General features: G+C 35.0%; 1 protein-coding gene across 2 annotated transcripts in view; it reads left to right on the forward strand.

Moving 5' to 3' along the window:
* INTS2 (integrator complex subunit 2) overlaps positions 1-12,577 on the forward strand; it is a 62,293-nt gene that overhangs the window by 17,404 nt on the left and 32,312 nt on the right. For both annotated transcript variants that reach the window (XM_058702533.1, XM_058702532.1), the window contains exons 10-15: positions 4,185-4,256; positions 4,340-4,454; positions 6,328-6,396; positions 8,117-8,251; positions 9,768-9,944; positions 10,723-10,831. In XM_058702533.1, coding sequence (XP_058558516.1) covers positions 4,185-4,256; positions 4,340-4,454; positions 6,328-6,396; positions 8,117-8,251; positions 9,768-9,944; positions 10,723-10,831 — 677 coding nt within the window. The remainder of the gene's footprint in view (positions 1-4,184; positions 4,257-4,339; positions 4,455-6,327; positions 6,397-8,116; positions 8,252-9,767; positions 9,945-10,722; positions 10,832-12,577) is intronic.

Below are 12,577 nucleotides of genomic sequence, written 5' to 3' on the forward strand. Positions count from 1 at the left end.
TCAGGCAACTTTCAGTTCTTTTAGTGGATTGTTTTGTTTTTTTACTTCCATATCTTTAAATACCGTGTTTGCATTTGCTATATTTTGATCTTGATTTTTCAATTTTAGGAATAATTGTTGATTTCCTACTGTGTATGAAAGATGAATAATTAGTTCTCCTGTCCTTCCCATCTTCCCATTCTCCTAGTACAGTTATATTGCAATTTTGCTTTGGCAAATACTTAGTTGTTCATATAATACTATTGGGAGCTCAACCATGTAATAGATGATTATTTTTCTTCTGCAAAACTTGCTTTTTGCATTAATAATTATCCTGTATTTTGTTTTCATTTGTTCTTTATTCTTTGTACTTACATTAATGGAACCTCATACTCTCTGCCAATCTTAACCTCCTCCCAAGATATTTCCCAAAGCATTTCCAAGAATACCTCCCAAGGTATTTCTAAGGAAATCTCTCCTCCTAACTGGCTCCAGTCTGAACTGGTTACCTCTGCATCTGGTACACAGCTCTTATCCTGGAATTGCTCTTCATTATTATTTTCACAACTTGCTTCATGTCTCCTTTTTTGGATTTCCTGTTTCCTGCATCTCATATGTCCTTCTTTTAATTGTTTTCTCATTTTGCTTGTTTAGAATCGATATGTGGGAAGTCAGTTATTTTGAGACTGGGTATTTCTGACAATGTCTTAATTCTGACATGATTAAGTTTCATAGAGTTTAGAATTTGAAGCTGGAAGTAATTTCCTTTGAGAATTTTGAAAGTGTCATTCCATTGTCTTCTGACTTCCAGTTGTTGCTGATGAGAAGTCTGATGACATTCTGATTCTTGTTTTTTGTGGAGCCTGTTTTTTTAAAAATATGGAAACATGGAGGATTAACTTTTTGTCCATAGAGTTTTGAAATTTTTTGGATGATAAGCCTTAGTGTGGGTCTGTTTTTGTCTGTTGTCGTAGATATTCATTAAACCCTTTCAACCTGGGAACTCATGTCCTTTAATCTAGGAAATTTTCTTAAGCTAATTTGTTGATAATGTTCCAAATGGCTTTTTTTTTCTGTCCAAAACCTTCCCTTACTTAGATATTGGATTTCCTGAAATGATTATCTTATTTTCTTATCCTTTCCTGTTTTCGTTATCTTTTTCTTGTTCTCCTTTTTTAAAAAAACAGCTTTGGGGCGCCTGGGTGGCGCAGTCGGTTAAGCGTCCGACTTCAGCCAGGTCACGATCTCGCGGTCCGTGAGTTCGAGCCCCGCGTCAGGCTCTGGGCTGATGGCTCGGAGCCTGGAGCCTGTTTCCGATTCTGTGTCTCCCTCTCTCTCTGCCCCTCCCCCGTTCATGCTCTGTCTCTCTCTGTCCCAAAAATAAATTAAAAACGTTGAAAAAAAAAAAAATTAAAAAAAAAAAAAAAACAGCTTTATTGAAAGACCATTCACATACCATAAAATTCACCCATTTTAAAGTTTATGATTTAATAGATTTACGTGTATTTACAAAGTTGTACAACCATCACCACAATCCAAATTTTAGAACGTTTTTCTCACTCTGAAAAGATACTGTTCATTCTACCTTCTAAGATTTTTTTTTCAACTTTTAATCCTCTGTAGTTTTTGATATCTAAGAGTCTTGTTTGTTTTCTGGTTATTTCTTCTGTATAGTAGCTTCACAGTGGCATGCTTTCTCTGATACTAATCATAATGACTGAAGAGATTTTATTAGTACTGTTTCTTTTCTAAGTTTTTTTTTCCTGCTTTTTTTTGGTCTCTATTTTTCAAGTTAGAAAGTTTTTTCAAGGGTTTGATAAGTCTCTATTTTCTTCCTTCCTTCCTTCCTACCTTCCTTCCTTCCTTCCTCCCTCCCTCCCTCCCTCTCCCTCCCTCCCTCCCTCCCTCCCTTCCTTCCTTTTTCTTTCTTTCTTTCTTTTCTTTCTTTCTTTCTTTCTTTCTTTCTTTCTTTCTTTCTTTCTTCCTTCCTTCCTTCCTTCCTTCCTTCCTTCCTTCCTTCTTCTTTTTCTTTCTTTCTTTCTTTCTTTCTTTCTTTCTTTCTTTCTTTCTTTCTTTCTTTCTTTCTTTCTTTCTCTCTCTCTCTCTCTCTCTCTCTCTCTCTCTCTCTCTCTCTCTCTCTTTCTCTCTCTCTCTTTCTTTTGTGGGCTCCATGCCCAGCATGGGGCTTGAACTCACAACCCAGATCAAGAGTCACGTGCTCTAATGACTGAGCCAGCCAGGTGCCCCAGGGGCTTGATAATTCTTGATTGTTTATATTTAAATACAAATATAAGTAGGAAAATAAATAAATAAATAAATAAATAAATAAATGTAGGAAACTGATAAGCAGATTAGAATCTTTTAATGTATAGGTAGCTCTTTGGGAAACTTATCATATTCTTACAGGAGACTTTTGTCTTGTGTAGAGAGTAAAGGCCTGACAAGAAACCCATAAGCAAAGTTAAAAAATGAGGGTTAGGGAACTAAGCTTGTAGTTTAATCATTCACTTAATTCTCCTACATTTTGAACGGTGCTTCAGATATCCCTGGTTGTCCCTTAGTTCAAAGACACCTTCTTTTACCATCTCCAGAGCATAAATCTTCAGTCTTCTCTCTGCTGGGGGAGGGGGATTCATCTAATTGTGTAGAATGGAGGAGGTGATCTGGAGGTCTACTACTTATATAGACTGTTGACCTTTTTAATTTAGGCTGTGTCTTCACTCTTCCTCCTAGAACTGCCTGGAGCTGTCAGTTCCTAAGCTCTTTGGGGATTCTGTGGTATAAAGTGGATTGGCTTTTCCTTCCTGCCAGTTGAGTATTCTGCTTTCTTGCATCTGCTGAATCAGTTACCACTCTTCCATATGTTCTCTTGCTTCCAGTATTCTGTGTTGTTGTCCATCGTCATCATCATATGCATTTATGCCTTTTAGGAAAATCCCTTTAATGTAGTTTGGGGTTTTAGGAGGGTGTGAAATTAGGTAATAAAATGACGTGATTTCTTTTCCTGAAGTAATTTCTAAACATCTCTAATCTTCATTACTTTTAAAAGGTGGGTATTTTTACTTGTATTTTTGGATAGGAGAGCTAAAGTTCAGAAGGATCATTTACATTTCTTGTTTGAGATTAACAGAGAGAGGATTCCTACTGAGGTCTGCCATGCTCTAAAGGCTATTATCTTTCTACTACATAATACTGTCTTTTTTTAGAGCAATGATTTATGTAGAGTTGAGACTCACCTTTTAAATTTTCTTTACTTGGGTTATCAGGCTTTTCAGTTGCTTTTGTTTTATCCATTTATACTGCAATGAAGTAGAAGAAAATCAATGCAAATTATTTTCACAAGTCAAAGTTGACTTGTACCTTTCGATGTAAATCTAGGAATTCCCTTTTAAAAAGTCATTGTTGGTATGTTTTTATAATCATTTTTTATGTGTGATGAGCCCATGCCTCTTTTTTCTTTTTCTTTTTTTTTTGAATAGTGCTCTCTTATTTCTCTATAGTTTTGAGTTCTGCTCAAAATGGTTTTTACAAAAAGTTTTTTTTTTTCATTTTATTTATTTGAAAGAGAGAGAGAGAGAGAGAGCACAAACAGGGGAGAGGGGCAGAGGAAGAGAGAGAGAATTTCAAGCAGTCTCCATGCTCAGCACAGAGCGTGACGTGGGGCTCAATCCCACAACTTAGGATCATGACCTGACCTGAAATCAAGAGTCAGACACTCAACAAATGGAAGCACCCAGGCACCCGTCTGCTCAAAATTTTCCAAAATTAAATTTTAATTACCTTGTTACTGATCTCATACTCAGTTTGTGACTTTTTGGTGATTGTTTTAACACTAGATTTTTTTCTATATGAAATATCAGCTGTTAATGCAGTTTTTCTAACATTTTAAATCCAAAAGGTCTTTGCTTTTCAAAAAATGTGAGGAAGTTCACTTTCTCCAACTTGTAAATGCAGTAATTAAAACTTTGAGAGGGTTTGACTGTTCACATTCATAAAGAAAAGCAAAGGCCCTTATTCTTCATCTCTGGAACTACTTCATTATTTCAGTGACAGGTAATAGCCATTTCAACAAGGAGTTAATTTAAATTGATATTTCAAAATAGCGAAGGAAAAAATACTATCTACTAAAAAATAATTCCAGAATGCTTTCTCATTCTTATGCTAGTATCTCTGATAAACCATTGACTTTTTCATGTTTTATATAGTACACCTGAACAGGAGCAGCTAATGGTAGTGTGGCTAAGTTGGATGATAAAAGAAGAAGCATATTTTGAAAGGTAAGGTGACTCCATTTGTTTCAGTTAGTAAGTTTTTCTTAACTTCCTTTTGGAAATTCATATTTTCTTTTTTGTTTCAACAGTACATCTGGCGTCTCTGCTTCTTTTGGGGAGATGTTGTTATTGGTTGCTATGTACTTTCATAGCAACCAGCTTAGTGCTATCATTGACTTGGTCTGTTCCACTTTGGGGATGAAGGTAATTTTCTTTTATCTTCTTTCTAAGGAAGGTGTTTCTAGGTGGGGCATTTTCTTGTAGTGTACAGTATATTTTGTTTCCATTTTGAAGTAATTTTAGTTTAATAGTTTGAAATTTTATCAGGAAAAAAAATATGTTTTGAAAACATTTATTTACAAGAATAATAGATGTTCAATATAGAAAGCATGAGAATACACAAAGGAAGAATATAATTTCATTTTTCAAGATATCAAGGATACTACTGTTCACATCCTGGCGTCTATTCTTTCTTTACATTGATATATTTTTCAATTTTTCAATTTAAAGAACTTAACCAACATGTGATGACATATCCTCATATCAATATATATTCTAGGGTGCCTGGGTGGCTCAGTCGGTTGAGCGTCCGACTTCGGCTCAGGTCATGATCTTGCAGTTCACGAGTTTGAACCCTGTGTCAGGCTCTGTGCTGATAGCTCAGAGCCTGGAGCCTGCTTCGGATTCTGTGTCTCCCCCTCTCTCTGCCCCTCCTCTGCTCACACTCTGTCTCTCCCTCTGTCTCAAAAATAAATAAAAACATTAAAAAAAAATTCTGATACAGTATCATTTTTATTATGGACTGCATAGTAGTCCATCATATGGACCAATCAGGATTTTCTTAAAGGATCCTTTATTTGCCATGTAGATTTCTTACTTTCTGAATAGTGCCTAGATGATTATCCTTATTTATGTACTCACATATGTTTTTCTTTAAACTTGTTTTTTAAGTAATCTCTGCACCCACCATGGGGCTTGAACTCACAGCCCCAAGATCAAGAGTTACATGCTTTACAGATTGAACCAGCCAGGTACCCCCTTTAAACAATTTTTGGATTATCTCCTTAGGAAAAAGTTCTAGAAGGCAGTTACTAACTAAAAAGAATATAATGATATTAATATAATTGCCAGATTATCTTACTGAAAGTTTGTATCGGTTTAACTGTTCTCATTAGTGCATGAAAGTACCAGTTAACTGGACTCTCACCATCACTGGGTGTTACGATTCTTTTTCATCTTTACAAATTTGATTGATGAAAGATGGTTCCACTTACTTTGCATTTCATCGATTACTAGTGAAACTGTGTCTTTTGTGTTTTTTTAAAAGGTTTTTTGTATTAGTTTTTTAATGTTTATTTTTATTTTTGAGAGCAAGAGAGACAGACAGAATGTGAATGGGGCATGGGGGAGAGAGAGAGGGAAACACAATCTGGAGCAGGCTCCAGGCTCCAAGCTGTCAGCACAGAGCCTGATGTGGGGCTCGAAACCACGAGCAGCGAGATCATGACCTGAGCCAAGGTTGGATGCTTAAGTGACTGAGCCACCCAGGTGCCCCAAAAGATATTTATTTTCACTTATTTTTTTAAGTAGGCTCCATGCCAATGTGGGGAGAGAACTCAAAACCCAGAGAGTAAGAGTCATATGCTGTACCGAATGAGCCAGCCAGGACCCCCAAAACTGTGTTTATTTTTAATTTATTTTTTAAATTTACATCTAAGTTAGTTAGTGTGCAGATACATATATTATATATTATATATATGTATGTATGTGTGTGTGTGTATGTATATATACATATTATATATATAATATGTATATATACTTATTCCCCAGAAAGGTAGCTATTTCACCTTCATTTATTGAATAATCCACTTCTTCCCACTTACTTGAAATGCTGATAGTAGTATTTACTAAGTACTTGTATATGATGAAAAACACACTTTAATGTTGGTTTGAGAAGCAACTTTAAAATAGAGTATTTGAACTTTAATTTTATATATCACAGTCATTTTAGATAATAAATTTATTAAAGTGTGCTTCATATATTTTTATGTGCTGAGAATTTTTTTGGTTGTTTTAGATTGTAATTAAGCCAAGCTCCTTGAGCAGGATGAAGACTATCTTCACACAGGAAATTTTTACTGAGCAGGTACTTCTTTTAACTTTATTCTTTAGGTACTTCTTTAATTTTGTTTTACAACATTCATTTGGGGAAAACTTGCATATCTCAGTTTAAGAGTATACTATAGTCCTTTAGTTTCCAATGATAGTTTATTTAATCTCTGAAACTTCTGTAAAGAATAATCCCATTTAAAGTTTACTTTTTTGAGAGAGAGAGAGGGAAGGGTGTGGAAAGGCAGAGAGAGAGTGAGAGGGAAAGAGAGAATCTCAGCAAGGAGCTGATGCGGGGCTCGATCCCACAACTGTGAGGTCATGACGTGATCTGAAATCAAGAGTGGGGGAGCACCAGGGTGGTTCAGTCAGTTGGGCAACTGACTTCAGCTCAGGTCATGATCTCACGGTTTGTGGGTACGAGCCCTGCATCGGGCTCTGTGCTGACAGCTTGGAGCCTGGAGCCTGTTTCGGATTCTGTGTCTTCCTCTCTCTCTGCCCCTCCCCCACCAAAGCTCTGTCTCTGTCTCAAAAATAAACATTAAAAAAATAATAATAATGAAATCAAGAGTGGGTTGTTTAACCGACGGAGCCCCTCAGGCACCCCTAAAGTTTACTTTTAAAGTATATACTACATACAAATGTATGTTTTAAATTTATATATTTTGGAGATTTTGAGTAAATACTAAGAGTATGGTCTTAGATGTTGATGGTAAGGATCTCACATAGAGTAATCATTTGGATTTGTCAAGAGAAAAACAAAATATAGACCTGTTTAAACTTTTAGGCTGTAATGTTCATTTCTAACTAAATTATAAGCTAGAGTGTCTACATTCCTTATTCTTGTATTTACATGTTCTTATTTGGCCTTAGTTCTTTTGTCCATGGGTAATCTTAAGGATATTTTGGTTTTTTTTAGCGAGGAGACAATTCTGAAATTTAAAATTAATTCCCAGATTAATTTGTTAATGTAAACCTCAGATAACAAAGAACATACATGTCTTAAAAAATGAGATTCGAAAATACTCATGGATGCATAACTGTTGTTTATTTTAGGGTAATACTCTCATCCCTATACCAAACTCTCTTTTCTCTCCTCAATGTACATACACTCCCACGTACAGACACACATGGTACATAGGAGACTCATAAGTTATTTTTTATGTGTTTATTTGAACTGACTGGAAGATGACTTTGGGAAGGGTCTTTGAACAACCATTAGAGGTCTATGCATGGCAGAATGAGAATGACAATAAAAATTCCTGTTTATGTCAATGTGATAATTTATATCATATATAAAGAATTTATATCACATATAAAGAACTGATACTTTATAATTGACATATGTTTTTCAAAGCACTTTTTCCCCCTCACAAAAACCTTTTGAGGCAGGTAAGACTATATTGTTCCATTTTATAGATGTGAAAATAGACTCCAAAGATAAAATGACTTATGTAAAGTCACTGAGTCCAGATTTTATGATTCCAAATTTTAGATTTTTATTTTACCTTACTACATCACTGTCAACCTATCTATGCTTAAAAACAAATTTAAAAAATTAGAGTGCTTTACAAATTCCTAAATGTATGCTGCCTCATCATTCAGAAGTATTAATTACCATGTAATTAGTTTTTCTCATTCATTCCTAAGGACCGCATTTGTATTAAATATTGACAGTCTACCTGCTAATCTTCCCTGTTTCAGAATAATTTTATATTTGGTTTTATCATATGTATTAATATTGTTTTCCCTTTTAGGTTGTCACAGCTCATGCTGTTCGGGTTCCTGTCACCAGCAACCTGAGTGCCAACATTACTGGATTTTTGCCCATTCATTGTATTTACCAGCTTCTCAGGAGTCGTTCCTTTACCAAGCACAAAGTGTCAATAAAAGTATAACCTTATAGTTATATTTCAAGCTACAACCCAAGTTAATGGGTTTTTTTTCTAGTTCTGTTTATAGGCTTCTGTGGATTTTGTGTATAAAATATGTCTAATTACTATCCATTTATACATAGTAACTAGGACTATGTATAAATGTATGTATAGTTAATGTCAGATTTTAAAAATAATACAATTCTTTTTTTTTTTTTTTTTAAATTTTTTTTTTCAACGTTTTTTATTTATTTTTGGGACAGAGAGAGACAGAGCATGAACGGGGGAGGGGCAGAGAGAGAGGGAGACACAGAATCGTAAACAGGCTCCAGGCTCCGAGCCGTCAGCCCAGAGCCTGACGCGGGGCTCGAACTCACGGACCGCGAGATCGTGACCTGGCTGAAGTCGGATGCTTAACCGACTGCGCCATCCAGGCGCCCCAAAAATAATACAATTCTTAAGTTATTGACAAAATGTACGATGATACTAATCCATTTGAATTTTCAATAATAGCATGTGGCTGTTTCGTTAAAACTTAGTAAGAAATTGCCATTTTCTATACTTTGGTTTTCTTTACCAAACAAAGTTTCTTGTCAGCCATGACCAGCATTTGTACTTTTGTCACAAGGATAGCTAACACCTAACATACATATTTCGATATATTTCCAGTTACTTATAGTTGGCTATATCAGTTAAAAGGTCTTCTAAAGAAAAGGATAAACCCCAAAAATAAAGAAATCTGAGCCTTTTCTGGAGGCTCTTTAATTTATAAAGAATAATGAACACTTATATGCATTGATATATTACCTTTAACTATCCTTGTTTTCATGATTTAGTGAAGTTATTTTCCAGGTAGATTGTATCTTCTGCTTCTTTATATTTTTAACAAATGAAATAGAAAAGATTTAAGAGTCTGAATGCACACCCACCATATCTACATGTCCTCTCTCTGTGTGTAGTTAAGTGATAGTCTCTCCCATAAGTAGTTGCCAAGGCCACTTTTTTTTTTAAGTAGTCTCTAAGCTCAGTGTGGAGCCCAGCACGGGCCTTGAACTCACAACCCTAAGATCAAGACCTGAGCTGAGATCAAGAGTCAGGTGCTAAACCGACTGAGCCACCCAGGCAACTCATCACTTTCTTAATCTATCCGAGGATTTGCTGTAAAGAGTTGTTCCTCTCCCTAAATTCCTCTGTGCTATGGGGTCTATACCTAAATATAGATATAGTAGTGACTTACAATATTTTTCCTACTACTTAAAAACTAATAGACTAAAAACCCAAAGTCCATATTTGAAACCCAGACTCATCATTTTAGATTTATCTTCTACTAGACAATAGTCTTGATTAAGATATAACAAGTAATTCATATTTTTAAATCAAAGACAGTTGTGAAACTGGGTAATATATTTATAACTGCTAAAAGTTAATAGTTTCAGTGATTCATAAATCATGTAAAATTGTATGTACTTATTAAATGTTACTTGCTTTTTCTTATTGCCATAATTGATTTAGTGCCTATAACCTTCTTTTTTAGGACTGGATTTATAGACAGCTTTGTGAAACCTCTACTCCACTCCATCCTCAATTACTTCCTCTGATTGATGTATACATAAATTCCATACTTACTCCAGCATCTAAATCTAATCCAGAAGCCACAAATCAGCCAGTCACAGAACAGGAGATCCTCAGTATTTTCCAAGGAGTCATTGGGGTAAAGTAGTAGTTCTTGTACATTTTTCTGATTTTTATTTTATTTTATTCTTCTGACTTGTTTCATATTATTTCTTTGATTATTAGAGGACTTCTGGGTGGTTCTGAACTTTAAATGAGATAAAATTTCTTCAGCTCACTTAGGAAATTTATAGGTATGTTATTAGTTCCAAGTGGTTTGTTGAAGAGGCACTTTTTGAGGAGTTCTTTTAAAAGGTCCGTTTTAAAGTCTAAAGAGTGCCCCAGAGAGTGTGTGCTTAACACAGGACTCTGTGACATTACAATACATTCAAAAGATGTTTGTTTAACTTCCTGGGAATCTAAGATCTACTTAGATTCAATTGGGCAACTTGAAGAAAATTTTTTTTGTCCATTTCTTAGAAGGAAAAGATGGTTGTATTTTTCATAAATATATTCAGACGTAAAATATATATTTTTTAGGAGTTATGTTCTTCATGGTGATTTCAGGTAATACTTGAGACTCCAGTAAACCTTTTTCAGAAGCAGCCTGATAGAATTGCTGTTGAGGAAAGCTGAAGTCCTTTTTTTTTTTTTTTTGTCTTAAAGACTGTTAAGCATGTTGCTTTTCATCTTCCATACCATCTCAAATTTAAACTTCAAGTTGTCTCTGACTTTAATACAAACATGGCAATGTTTCTCCCATTTTATCTGCTCTTGGGAATAGTAACACTGAATAGTCTATGTTAAATGATTTTCCCATCAAAAAAGCAGTCATGAAGTTTAACAGTATTTTAAAGTATTTATATTATTACCTCCAGGGTGACAACATCCGTCTTAATCAACGTTTCAGTATCACAGCACAGCTTTTGGTGCTTTACTATATACTGTCTTATGAGGAGGCTCTCCTAGCAAACACAAAGACTTTAGGTAAGATGTACATGTATATAGGGGAGTGTTTCTAGTGATCGTTCATTTGATTTGCTTATATTGTGTTATTTTCCAAGCTGTCATGAGAAAATAAGGTCTAGTATACTAACAAATTCCAGTATCATTCTGTAGTCTTTGCAATGTAGGCATTATATACTCTGATGCATAAATACATGTATGTATGGGCACATAACCACCCCTTGAGGCTCAGTCTTCTTTTTTTTAGCAGGCTAAATTAATAATGGCCTAATTGCCTATATTTTAGCAATTTAGTGACTCTACTAAGTACCTATAAATTAAGAGAGAAATCTGAAAGAAGTAACTGAAATTTTTTTGCTTGATTTCAATCTTTGCCCTGCCTTCCTTCCATTAGTGTGAAGAATACCAACTATTCAAAAACAGGAGAAAAAAACAACAGAAGAGTTTCATTTTGCCATTAAAATTATCACTGAACTGGGCTTTTCAAACAACAACTTTAATATCAGAAGATCAGATTTAACATAGAAGATATTGGTATAAAGTAGTATGCTCTTCTATATTTGAAAAAGAAAATTCACCTGTGTTTTAGGCTTGCTAAGTGTATGTAGTTCCATACTGAACAAAAAGTGTCATTAGAAAGCTGTAGGCATTTAGTATGTAATACAGGGAAAATTCTTGTAAGGGCTGTTATTTTGCTGAGTGATTTTACTTTTTGAGAGCTATAAATCAAAGTTACTATTCAGTGTTCGGCGGGTCAGTTTCTTTTATTTATCTGAAGTATTGGGTTTTAAGAATACTGTGGATTTTTCAGCTGCTTTCTTTCCTGACTATAATCATTAGGGTTATATGGATGATATCCCTTAACTGTAATTATAATCTTAGTCATATTAGCCATAAGATGGGCTAATAATAGGCAGTAGATAGTAGTCTCTCACTTTTATCCACACATAACTAATTCTGTTAAAAAAAAATGACACTTGTGATTCAGTAGACCATAGAAGAATAAATTACAAGAAGGTGGTCTGGGGGAGAATTCAGACCATTCACACTGTAGCTGGAACCAAGATACACTCTTATTTTTTATATAAATTAATGTCTAGCAAAAATTTTTTTTTAATACAGGAACGTACAGAGAGTAGTATAGTCAACTCTTATGTGTATACCATGCAGAATTAACAAGTACTCAGGATTTTTAGGACTGGAGCAATCTTTAAAGATTATATATTCCGGGGCGCCTGGGTGGCGCAGTCGGTTAAGCGTCCGACTTCAGCCAGGTCACGATCTCGTAGTCCGTGAGTTCGAGCCCCGCGTCAGGCTCTGGGCTGATGGCTCGGAGCCTGGAGCCTGTTTCCGATTCTGTGTCTCCCTCTCTCTCTGCCCCTCCCCCATTCATGCTCTGTCTCTTTCTGTCCCAAAAATAAATTAAAAACGTTGAAAAAAAAAATTAAAAAAAAAAAGATTATATATTCCAGTCCCCAGTGATATGCTTAGTTCAACTCTGTTCCTGTTAAGCCTCTGTTCTTTACTCAATAATCTGATGGATCTCAGTTGGAAAGTTAAGGATTTTAGGTTAGGAGTACAACTTGGCCTGGATTGAATCTGGGAAAGGAACTGGGGCATTTGAGGAAAGTTATTAAGTTTTTACAAGATTCTAGGGAAAAGATAATGGTGTTTTGGACTGATAGTGCATATGTATTTTTCAATTAGAGTTGAAATGTTTTGCTGATGAATTCATGAGATTTGAGAGACCTGAGCCAAAGTTAATGT

This window comes from Neofelis nebulosa, chromosome 16 (assembly GCF_028018385.1).
Source record: "Neofelis nebulosa isolate mNeoNeb1 chromosome 16, mNeoNeb1.pri, whole genome shotgun sequence".
NCBI classification, from domain to species: Eukaryota; Metazoa; Chordata; class Mammalia; order Carnivora; family Felidae; genus Neofelis; species Neofelis nebulosa.